Source organism: Ailuropoda melanoleuca, chromosome 10 (genome assembly GCF_002007445.2).
Source record: "Ailuropoda melanoleuca isolate Jingjing chromosome 10, ASM200744v2, whole genome shotgun sequence".
NCBI classification, from domain to species: Eukaryota; Metazoa; Chordata; class Mammalia; order Carnivora; family Ursidae; genus Ailuropoda; species Ailuropoda melanoleuca.
Window position 1 is genome coordinate 20,639,757 of NC_048227.1, and position 12,105 is coordinate 20,651,861.

The window sequence follows — 12,105 nt, forward strand, 5'->3', positions numbered from 1 at the left end:
CTTTGTTAGTATAACATAGCCCTGTCAGCATATCTTAGAATCTTTGTCTACAAACCAGTAAATTGCATTCTATATTTTTATCCATGTTTGTATAAAATAATTTACACATGGGGCACCTGGGTGGCTCACTTGGTTAAGCATCTGCCTTCAGCTCAGGTGGTGGTCTCGGGTTCCTGGGTTCGAGCCCTGCATGCAGCTCCCTGCTCAGAGGGAAGTCTGCTTCTCCTTCTCCCTCTGCCCCTCACCCTGTTCGTGCTCACTCTCTCACTCTCGCTCTCTCTCTCTCAAATAAATAAAAAATAATTCATATATATATGTATGCATGGTTTTACAAAAATAGGTTCCTATCATGCTCTTTTCTGCATCTTGCTATTCTTAATACAACATAAAAATCTTCCTGAATTAATGAATCTACTCTATTATATTTAGTGGCTGCGTAATACTCTGGGTACAGATGTTCTGTAACTAGGTCAGCAGTTTCTCATTAAAGAGTACTTGCTTTGTTTCTCCCTGTTTGCACAAAGAACAATGCTGTGGTAAGCACCCTTATACCTCCACCACTAGAAACCTTTTAAAATATATTTTTAATGTGTTTTTTAATATAAAATATTTTATTGTTATGGGAAAGATCCCCAAGCGTGGGTTTTCCAGGTCAAGGGGGTTATGCGGTTTTTGTTCTAAATAAATAATTTCCAGATCACATTCACAAAAGTCTGCAACAATTTCCATTTCTCCAGCAGCCCCATATGAGAGAATGCTTGTCCCCAGATATCTGGCAGCAAGAGGCTTAGCCTTCTTATTTTTTCTTTGTTTAGACTTTTTACATCTTTTGATTACGGACATTTTCAAACATCTTGAAAGCAAATAGAATAGTATCATGAGCCCCTGGATACTCACGACTCAGCTTCAGCAAATATCAACCTTCTGCCATTACTTAGCCTTCCTTTTAATTTTTGCAAATTTATGGGCATAAAGTGATATACTTGTTACTTTTTTAAAATCTTGTTTTTACATTTCTCTGACTGCTCGTGATTTTGAACACATTTTACATGTTTGGAGTTGGTCTTATATAAGTTCTTATTCATAGCCTTTGCGTATTTTTTGGTTGTTTGTCTTTTTCTTGCCAATGTATAGGAGCAGTTTGTAGTATAGATGGTTTTTTTTTGTTTTTGTTTTTGTTTTTTTTTTTAAGATTTTATTTATTTATTTGACAGAGATAGAGACAGCCAGTGAGAGAGGGAACACAAGCAGGGGGAGTGGGAGAGGAAGAAGCAGGCTCATAAGCGGAGGAGCCTGATGTGGGGCTCGATCCCATAACACCGGGATCACGCCCTGAGCCAAAGGCAGACGCTTAACCGCTGTGCCACCCAGGCGCCCCTGTAGTATAGATGTTAATCCTTGTTTGTCTTCTGTCTTGCCAGTATTTTTCTAATCTGATGTTTGTTTATGGTATCTTTTGCCCTTCTAAAGTTTTTAATTTTTAAAATTTTTATTTACTTATTTATTTATTTTTAAAAGATTTTATTTTGTATTCATTTTATTTATTTGTCAGGGGCGCTGGTGAGGTCCCTCTTCTGCTGTACACACACCTGTCCTCACGGTTGCTATGTCTTGTCTTCGTACACAGGACTGTCTCAGCAGCCTGCGAGCTCTACCTCTTGTGGCAAGCACTATGCTATGGCTTGGAACTACAAAGATAAATAAGACATGACCGCTACCCTCAGAGAAGCTTATGGTCCAATGGAAAAGATCAAGTCAAACAGATTATTTAAGTTGTAATAAAAATGTGGCAAGAGGGGCGCCTAGGTGACTCAATCAATTAAGGTCTGCCTTCAGCTCAGGTCATCATCTCAGGGTCCTGCCATGGAGCCCAGCATCCGGCTCCCTGCTCAGTGGGAGACTGCTTCTCCCTCTCCCTCTGCCTGCTGCTCCCCCTGCTTGTGCTCATTCTCTCTCTCTCTCTCTCAAATAAATAAATAAATGAAATCTTTTAAAAAAATAAATTTCCCACTGAATTAAAGTAGCATCTTTGTCATTTATTAAATTCTCACGTATACTGATATATATTTATGGATTCTCTATTTGGTCCAACCAATATATTTATGTATTTGTCAATTCCCATGCAGGAATGACATTGATATTATAGTTTTATGGTGTATTCTGTTATCTGGTAACATAAGTACCCTTCCCATTATTCTTCATTTTCACACTTTTCTTGACTATTCTCAGACATTTATTCTTGCATATGATCTTTACATTAGCCAAGTTTTAAAAACCCTGGGTTAACAGAATTTCATTATACTTAAAAGTAATTTGGAGAAGGGGCGCCTGGGTGGCACAGCGGTTAAGCGTCTGCCTTCGGCTCAGGGCGTGATCCCGGCGTTATGGGATCGAGCCCCACATCGGGCTCCTCTGCTATGAGCCTGCTTCTTCCTCTCCCACTCCCCCTGCTTGTGTTCCCTCTTTAGCTGGCTGTCTCTATCTCTGTCAAATAAATAAATAAAATCTTTAAAAAAAAAAAAGTAATTTGGGNACTTAAAAGTAATTTGGAGAAAATTGACATTTTAATTACGTCAGATCTTCCCACACAGGGTCACATCTTTCCATTTGTTCACATTTTGTTTTATATCCTTCATAAAACTTTATAGTTTTCCTCTAGAGGTCTTGTGGCCTTTCTAGTTAAATTAATTCCTAAGCATTTTCTTTTTATTGCTATCATGCTCAGAATATTTTTCCCATTCCTGTTTCTGTTTTCTGCACTCTTCTGCCGGAATGGAGGAAGACTATTGGTTTATGTATATTTGTCTAGGAGCAGAGCACTTAAGAGCACAAATTGAGGTATGGAGAAGAAATGTAACTTTATTTCTATATAACTCAATTTCACGTTTTATTTTAAGCTCCTTTTGTGCCAGGTGGAAGAAATTCAGCCCCATCTGGTTTCTCCCAGCTTTTCTCCAGGGTGGGTTTAAGTTCCATGGAGTTTTCATAATGCTAGGAGGCAAGAGGGCACTGAAAACATCATCATCATCTATCCCAGCTGGCATCTCTTGAGATGCCATTGGGTCTTGTCTCTGCCATTGGGTCTTGCTCTTGTCCTTGCTAGTCTCTGCTGCATTGATCCTCTTTGTTTGTTTTTTTTAAGATTTTTAATTTATTCATTAGAGAGAGCAAACACAAGCAGGGGGANACATCATCATCATCTATCCCAGCTGGCATCTCTTGAGATGCCATTGGGTCTTGTCTCTGCCATTGGGTCTTGTCTCTTGTCCTTGCTAGTCTCTGCTGCATTGATCCTCTTTGTTTTTTTTTTTTTAAGATTTTTAATTTATTCATTACAGAGAGCAAACACAAGCGGGGTGGGGGGCAGAGGGAGAGGGAGAAGCAGACTTCCTGCTGGGCAGGGAGCCTGACATGGGGCTCAATCCCAGGACCCTGAGATCACGACCTGAGCAAAAGGCAGATGCCCAGGCACCCCTGTTCCTCTTTCTTTCTAAAGAGTCTCTCTCTCTCTCTCTCTCCCACTCCTCCTCAGGCATCTGGAAAATATTCCCACCTCCACATCCTACTAGACAGTGGGAAGCTCCCCAACACCCCTCTCTGCCCAGACACAGCTTACAGCGTCTCCAGGGCTCACGGCTTCCCCAGGCTGCACCCTGAAGCCAGACACAAATCACCTATGCTCTTGATCCCACAAAGCGATGTGGGGGCTTGTCCCTGGGTGAGGAGGCCCTACATCTCCCACTCCCCACTCCTCGTTTTCCTTCCTCTCTGAGCCTGGGGAGCGGCTTTTCCACTTTTCCACTCTCAGTATTTATCCTCTCAGGTCTAGGTTCGCGCCCTGAGAAGTTCAAAAAGAAAAGCTAAGAGCAGCTTTGTTTTCCCTCTTTCTCCATCCTCCTCCCTTCTGGGAGGCAATACATTCAGAGCAGCCTCGCCTGAAGAGAAGGGCTGCCAGGGGAAAAAGAAGCTCTGGAGGGGGAAAACATCATTAAAATGTAAACGTGGTAACCCCCGAAAACATACAGGCATAGGAAAAAACAAAACAAAACACAGGAGGAACTGTGAAAGAATGTTAACAGAGGTATTCTGTTTCCAGGATGTGGAAACCATGAATGAATTTTTTTCTTCCTATTTACATTTTCCTGAATTTTACAAAGTCTCTACAATGTGTATTATTCATATCATCACACACACAAAATGATTTATTCGAGTTCATTTGTAGGTTGTCTATGCAAATCAAATGGATTTGCATGAGACATGACTATGAATCCAAGCGTAATGACCAAACGCAATGTGCATTCCAAAGCACACGTACAGTGTACAAAATATAAAGCATAAAGGAGGGTTCATTCACACCCTCAGTAGCTTGGGCTGGTTTCTAGAATGACAAGCGATCACTTTTGTTAGGAAGTTAGGACCTCCTTGCCAATTGGGAATATTGCAACAGCTAAGCGTGAAGGGGTAACCAAGTAACCCAAAGACTTTATGATGTACACGTTTCTAAAAGAGGCTTCTCGCCATGGGGCAGATGGGTTTTCTAAGGCTACATTTGATGAAAACATGATAAGAGGGTGCTTAGATCAGGTAGGTTCTTAAAAACAGAGCCTGAGGCAGGGGTTCTGGCTCAAGTGATGGGAAGAACTCTCGAAGAGAAGGGGAGTGAGCCAAGGACCTCTGCAGCACAAATTGTACCTGAGAGTTGGTTCCAGCTCGAGGCAAAGGGGCCAGTCTTCTGTTCCCCCATGTCAGCCAGTCATGGGCAGGAGAGCACAGGATGCTTCAGTCAGCCAAGGCTGATTCTGTGGAGAAAGCAGGCACCTGTGAGCTCTCAGCAGCCCATCCTTGAAGCAGGAGAGGGATGGGGGTGCCAGCCAGGCAAGATTTAGTTGGGGTTTCTTGGGCAAGCCTAGATAATTGAGAGCTGATTGCAGCATGGGTCAGGGGCAGAGTGCAGGAGCAGGTGACACTGAAAACATCACTGATGGTGGCATATTTGGGATAGAGATGGAGGCTATGCACCAGGTAGCAAACTTCAGTGACTGTGGAGGCATGACCAGGAAGGCCAGGGATGACAGAGAGGTGGAGGCAGAGAGGGTGGCAGAGCCAAGCTGCATGATCCTGGGATTAGCAGTGATTTTTACACCAGGAAGAAAGAGAAATTAATGAGCCCAAACGTGACAATGAATGGGACCCCTGCAGGCCCTCCCTGAACCAAGTCAGGGAGGTCTGCCTGCAGCAAGGACTGGAACCACCACAGCAAGGAGTGCTGGATGCTGCGCCGTCTGGTATCTAAGGCACGGGAATCTGTAAATTCTGCAAAGACAGGTACCTTATCTCTCCTGCCTCCCAGGCTGCATAATAGGTAAATATTTACTGAATGAGTGAGTCAATCAGTCCATCTATATTCCACCATTTCTCAGTGGAAGAGCCCCCTAGCACAGTAACAAAGAGCACAAGATTTGAGGGCAGACGTCTGAACTTGAATTTCAGCGCCCAGCCTCGGCTTTTCCATCGGTAGTGCTGCGAACATTGAATGAACTGATGGGGATGGATGCAGAGGGCTTGGTAAAGTACTCGGGGAGTGGGAATGTCTGCAGGAATGGCCTTGGCTGCTAATCTCCCCGTGCTCCCTGCAGCAGGGTGACCGGGGGGTGTGGGTATGGGTGTGATGGGAAGGGCGGGTCGAGGGAAGGAGCGGGACACCTGCTGAGGTTGTTCCCTGGCCTCTGCATACCCAAGTAGCCCAGCCTGGGGCGGAGTCTCCTCCGGGTCAGGCGGGGGCCTTGCTGTCCCCTGGAGGTGCCGAGGGACCGGCCATGGCCAGCGCAACCTTGGGGTGCGGCCTGTGGCCCCCGCTCCGCCTTGGACTCCTGCTCTTGCTCCAGCTCGCGGCACTGCTACTCCCTACACCAGGACCACAGGTGAGAAGTGGGGCGGCTGTGGGACCTCCAAGGTCAGGGCCCCGGGCAGGGGGGGGGAGGGGGCGCAGCCACAGGGGGCCTCTTGCCATCTTCTGGATCCTGAGGGTCCCAAGTCAGACCCTGACCGGGAAAAGCCTCCTAGCTTTGAGAGGTTGCCAGCTGCCCCCACGAACACCTAGCTAGAGAGATGTGCCAGCGTGGAAAGGCACCTAACAGCCGCCCCCTCCTGCAACATGGGGGTGCAGGTGGAGAGAGCAGCCTGAACTGGGAGGGGGCTGGCCTCCTAAAAGTCCTGGGATCCCCAGGGGGACATAGGATTGACTTAAATGTCCTCTGTCCAGAAATGTGCCCCCACAGCCAGTTTCACAAATTCATGAGGCTCACATCCTGTCTCCCTTACCCGCACCTGTAGCCTGGGTTCAGAACCTCTGGGATTAATAAGTAGGAGGTGTGGGCATACGGTCCAGCCCTGCCAGCAGGTAAGAGTCCAGTTTTACAGAAATACAGGGAGAAGGCAAAGGTGCCCAGACTAGAATCCACTCCTTCAGCCTAGAGCCCCCAGAGCGGCTAATGGGATCATGGAGGGTTGGCTGTGCATGCCATTCCCCTGCCCCGCAGCCAGCTCTGGGTCCACCCACGGCTGCCAAGAAGGAATGCGAGCCCAGTGTGGCCAGAGCAGGTGTTTCCAGAAAAATGAGAAAAAGCAAAAATGAGATAAATTAGAGATCTTATTATTAAAAATGGAAATATTTCCAATTTTAAAATGGGTAGCTAATTAAAAACAAATGTGTAGACACGATGATGGTCAAGCCACCTCAACTGTGGGCAACCCGCCCGCAGATTCTTCTCAAACCACAAAACAGGCTGCGTGAAGAGAGGGGCTAGGAGGCAGTTTTCTGACTCGCCACCCAAACCATTGGCTCAGCTCCAAACCTGAGGGTCCTAGAGCAGGATGTGGCTTTTGCAGGGGTGTGGCCAGGCCACCCGGATGTTAGGGTTCCTGCTGGGCACTCAGCCTCACCCTGTTTGCTCAAGGAGGGGCTACAGCAAGTGAGTTAGCCCAGCAGGGGCCCCATGCAAGGGCAGCTCCAGCCCTCCCTCCCTTGGACGCCCTGAGCCTTGGTCCAGAGGACCCCTGGAGCCTGGCACCAAAAGCAGCTGGTCTGGTCTGGGGAGGCAGAAGGGGTCAGCCCAAGAGAGGCAGACAGCGTGGCAAATGAGTATGGGATCAGGCACTGAAATCAGAGACATGGTGGTTCAAGGACCCATTCTGCGTGGTTTTAGGCTAATTACCTACCCTGTGTGAGCCTTAAGTCTCTCTCCCTCATCTGTACAGCACTGGGGACAAGAGCACCCATCTCATAGGGAGGCTGTGAAGTCCTCTAATGAAGGCCCTCAGTCTTCCTTAGAAAACCAGAAAGAATTGAGGGGTGGGGAAGAGGAGGGTTTTTAGAGAGCCCCCCAGCTCCCACTGTCACCCCTGTCTAGGGTCAAGGAGATCAACGGGGGGAGCCAGCAGCTTTCCCAATCATGCTTCTTTCTTTTTCTGTCCCCTTCTGCGAGAAGGGGAGACACATCTAGCCCTGCATGGGGTGAGGACAAGGGATGGACCAGGGCTCCTCAGAGGAGGTGACTTTGTTTCCCACTTCAGGTCCAGACCCTCAGGCCAGAGAGCCTCCTGCTAGTGTCCACCCTGGATGGGAGTCTCCATGCACTGAGCAAGCAGACGGGGGACTTAAAGTGGACGCTGAAGGATGGTGAGCAAGGGGTGATCACTCGTCCTTCCTTGGACCTCTGACACAGAAGATAAGAGCCTGGGGTCTAGAATCCAACGAGCAGGTGTCTGCCGGCAGCTGCACCATGTCTCAGCTGTGTGGCCTTGGGAAAATCACTTCACCTCTCTGAGCCTCCAGGTCCTCAACCGTAAAATGGGGCCAAGGGTGATGACCCTACTTCACAGAGTTCTTGGGAAGATGAAATTACATGCATGACGCATGTTTGGCTCGGTGTCTTGCACACAGTGAGCACACAATGAATATGAGCTGTGCTTATCAGCAGGGAGTCTGGAGGGGGTTACTCACGCTCCGTGTCCCTGTACCCACAGATCCCATCATCCAAGGGCCAATGTATGTCACCGAGTAAGTGAACCTGTGGTCTTTGAAGGAGGGGGCGTCTGGGAGATGGGGAAGGCACAGTTGTCTGGAGGGAGTTGGGTGGGGTGGGGGTGGGTCGTGTTGGAAGGAAGGGAAGAGATTGGCTCTGGAGCTCTGGGTGGGCTCCTATTAACCGGGGATACAGAGGGAACCAGGGCCTTCATGAACCCAGAGGCCATGCACCTAACCCTCCCCCTGTTCTCCTCTGCCCCACAGGACAGCCTTTCTCTCAGATCCAGCTGATGGCAGCCTGTACATCTTGGGGACCCAGAAACAACAGGGATTAATGGTGTGTTTCCTACAGCTTTTGGGGTGGACAGGGCCCGGGCTTCTGTTAGCCGGAGCACGGAGGGCGCTGCATGGTCGGCATCTGCGTATCCTGCAGGGGGCTCGGAGCGCATTACGGGAAGGCTGTCCAGAGGCACCTGTTGAAAGGGGGTGGGGGGTGGTGTTTGGGGCCGTGTGCAGAGCAGACTGTCAGGCCCCTGAGGGCATCACAGGAGCTTCTTCAGGATGCCAGGGGCTTCAAGGGGGAAACCTACATCAGTTCGCTTTTGCCAAATAGTCACCCCAAAACTCAATGGCTTAAAAACACCAGCAGTTGATTTAACTCACCATTTTGTGGGATGACAGTTTAGGCTGGACTCACCTGGGTGGTCTTGACTGAGCTTCCTCCAGCATCTGCCGTCAGCTGCTGGTCTGCTGGATGGCTGTCTCTCTGAAAGTTGGCTGGTGGTTGGCGGGCTTCTGAGAGGGACAACCGGGCCAGGCGTCCCTCATCCTCATCAGGAGAGCCGGGGCTTGTCCATGTGGTAGCAACAAGGGAACCAGAAAGTGGACAAGGCCAGTGTGCAAACACTCGTCCAACTTTGCTTGTATCACCTTCGCTAATGACTCGCCAGCCAAAGCAAGTCCTGCAGCCAAGCGCAGAGTAAAGCAGTGAAGAAATAGATTCCACCTGGTTATGGACGTTGCTGACAGGTTGCCTTGCAAAAGGGCATGCACACGGGGGAGAGAAGGCATTTGGCTTCCACAGAGGCAGTCTGATGGGGGCTATCGAACAGCACTCTACACTTGTCACAGGGAATGGGGTGGAATGTTTGTTAGAACTTTGTGCCATAGAGCCTGCTGTGTGACAACAGCTAAGTTACTGACCCTCTCTGGGAAATGAAAACGTTACTAATTGCACCTATTGAGCAGGTTGTATGTGTTTTTCTTCTCTTCCTCTTTCCTGGAAATGTTCCCTTTCAGAGGCTGCCCTTCACCATCCCTGAGCTGGTTCATGCCTCCCCGTGTCGCAGCTCTGATGGCGTCTTCTACACAGGTAAGCATTTCTCCGGCCTGTGGGTCCAGGTCCAGCAGGGACTGGGACCTCATCATGGTGGGGCCAGCTGGGCACAGGACAACAGGCAGCACACCCTGTCCCAGGCCATCTTAAGGGCTGGCCCACTTTCCACCTCCACAGGCCGGAAGCAGGATGCCTGGTTTGTGGTGGACCCTGAGTCAGGAAAGAGGCAGATGACACTGACCACAGAGGGTCCCTCTACCCCCCGTCTCTACATCGGCCGAACGCGTGAGTCAGGCCCCAGTGGCTCCTGGCAATTGCTTTCCAAGTTGAATCCAGGCCAGTCAGTCAATCAGTCAGTCTGCAAACATTGCCCTGAGCACTAGGCAAGGAGCTGAGGAGACAGCAGTGACCCAGACAGACTGTGACACTCGCAGACTCTGGCCTCCAGGATGGGTGCATGATGACACCCCTGGGGTGGACGTGGGAGGAGTATCACACGGGCATTCCTGGTAACCCTGCTTCTGGTGATTTGCAGAGTACACGGTCACCATGCATGACCCCAGGGCCCCGGCTCTGCGTTGGAACACCACCTACCGCCGCTACTCGGCACCCCCCATGGACGGCTTGCCTGGGAAATGTGAGTGCCGCCTTTCCCTGGCTCCAGCCTTGGGAGTGTCCCCACTAAGTGTCCCCCCTCAACCCCCAGCCGGACCCTCCTTTATCCTGAGCTGTCTTTAACAGCCTCACCCCTCCATATTCCAAAGGAGCTGAGCCAGGTAACTCTGGATGGCTCCCCTTGTCCTGAGTGACCCCAGGCAAGCCTCGAACACTCTGATGGGTCCTCACAGGTCCTAACTGACCCCTAAAGTTGAACGACCCCTGAGAGATGACCCTAAGTGATCTCCCCAACAGATCACCCCCTTCATATTATGACCGTCCCACCCAACAGCCTGAGTGACCTTACAGGGGCCCCTAAGCCACCCCTCACACTCTGACTTCATCATTGTGCATGAGAGCCCATGCAAGTAACCCTGATACTTCCCAGCTGACACCCCCAGGACCCCTAACTCACCCCCTTCGCACTCTACATGACTCCCAAGTGACCCACATGCTTCCAGGCCACCCTGATTAACCTCTCCTGGGTGATATCAGTTAGACCATGGCTGACTACCCCACATCCTAAGTGGCCTCTCTCGGTGACCCAGATTGATTCACACATCTAGGTCACCTTTGGATGACCCTGACTGACCCCCACATCCTACACCACTCTCTGGTTGACCCTGACTGATCCCCTGACGGATCAAAGTGATCCAGTGCACTCTGACTGACCTTCCCATGTCCTCCTAACCCTCCAGAGGATCTCACCTGACCCCCACACACCTGACTGACTCCCTGATGGCCGACCCTCAGAGCAGCTTCCCCCACCCCACCAAAGAAGCTCTGAGATGCCTCAGGTCATAGCCCCTTGCCCACACCTCCCCGGCCGTCTTTCTTGGCAGACATGAGCCACCTGGCATCCTGCGGGATGGGCCTGCTGCTCACCGTGGACCCAGGAAGCGGGGCGGTGCTGTGGACACAGGACCTGGGCATGCCGGTGATGGGCATCTACACCTGGCACCAGGACAGCCTGCGCCAGCTACCCCATCTCACGCTGGCTCGGGACACCCTGCATTTCCTTGCCCTCCGCTGGGGCCACATCCGACTGCCTGTCTCAGGCCCCCAGGACATGGCTACCGACTTCTCTGCCTTGGACACTCAGCTTCTGTAGGTGCCCATCCCTGGGGACTGGGGAGGAGCCCTCTGGGTGGATGGGACGTTCAAGCATGACACACCAATACAGCTGAACCAGGGGTCAAAATACCTCAAACTGGTTTTTTATCAAACTTATTGGCAAATAACCAGTGCCCAGCACCTCCCGCCCCCCGCAGTGCCCCCAGGACCTTCCAGATAGCCCTGCTATTTGGCAACTCTAGGGTAAAATATGGCCTACAGGGGGCCTCTGGGTCTCCACTCCAGTGTATGGATGGTGCTTGCTCTGCGTGGCAGGTGCTGGGCCTTACTGACCGTTAAAGACTAACTCTTATCCTTCCTTACACTACTGAATGCCCTAGAGTCCCCATCTTAGGGGACAAATAGACAGACTGGGAAAATCAGAGATTACCCATTCATTCAATTCATTACACAAATATTAACTGAGCACTTACTGTGTATCAGTCACTCATTAGGCTCTGGAAGTACAATAATACAGCCAGTGTTCCTACAGAGATCTTAGAGTCTAGTGGGGGAGACAGGTGTGTAAGAGGGCAACTATAATAGGGTAGGATAGAGAACGATAAAAGAGAAGTACAGATTTGCCATGGGAATGTATAGGAAGGGTACCTAAATTGAGACTGGGGGCAGGAGGTAGTCATGGAAAGCTTCCTGGAGGAAAGGACATCTAAATTGAAACCTGAAGGATGAATAGGAAGCAGGATGAATAGGAAGAGAAAGAGCAAGCGAGCATGGCAGCCAGGGAATGGAAATTAAATAATGCTGGAGCATAGATCTGAGCAGGGAATAAGGTCTGAGGNTTCAAAAAGAAAAGCTAAGAGCAGCTTTGTTTTCCCTCTTTCTCCATCCTCCTCCCTTCTGGGAGGCAATACATTCAGAGCAGCCTCGCCTGAAGAGAAGGGCTGCCAGGGGAAAAAGAAGCTCTGGAGGGGGAAAACATCATTANCTCGGGGAGTGGGAATGTCTGCAGGAA

General features: G+C 49.9%; 1 protein-coding gene across 1 annotated transcript; it reads left to right on the forward strand.

The window, feature by feature from the left end:
• The first annotated feature begins 4,699 nt into the window (after positions 1–4,699).
• On the forward strand, positions 4,700–11,130 carry LOC117804080 (serine/threonine-protein kinase/endoribonuclease IRE2-like). The gene is made up of 7 exons (XM_034669563.1): positions 4,700–5,921; positions 7,573–7,678; positions 8,026–8,059; positions 8,291–8,363; positions 9,326–9,647; positions 9,898–9,999; positions 10,862–11,130. The coding sequence occupies exons 1-7, from the start codon at positions 5,817–5,819 to the stop codon at positions 11,128–11,130; spliced, it is 1,011 nt and encodes a 336-aa protein (XP_034525454.1). The 5' UTR covers positions 4,700–5,816.
• The last annotated feature ends 975 nt before the right edge of the window (positions 11,131–12,105 follow it).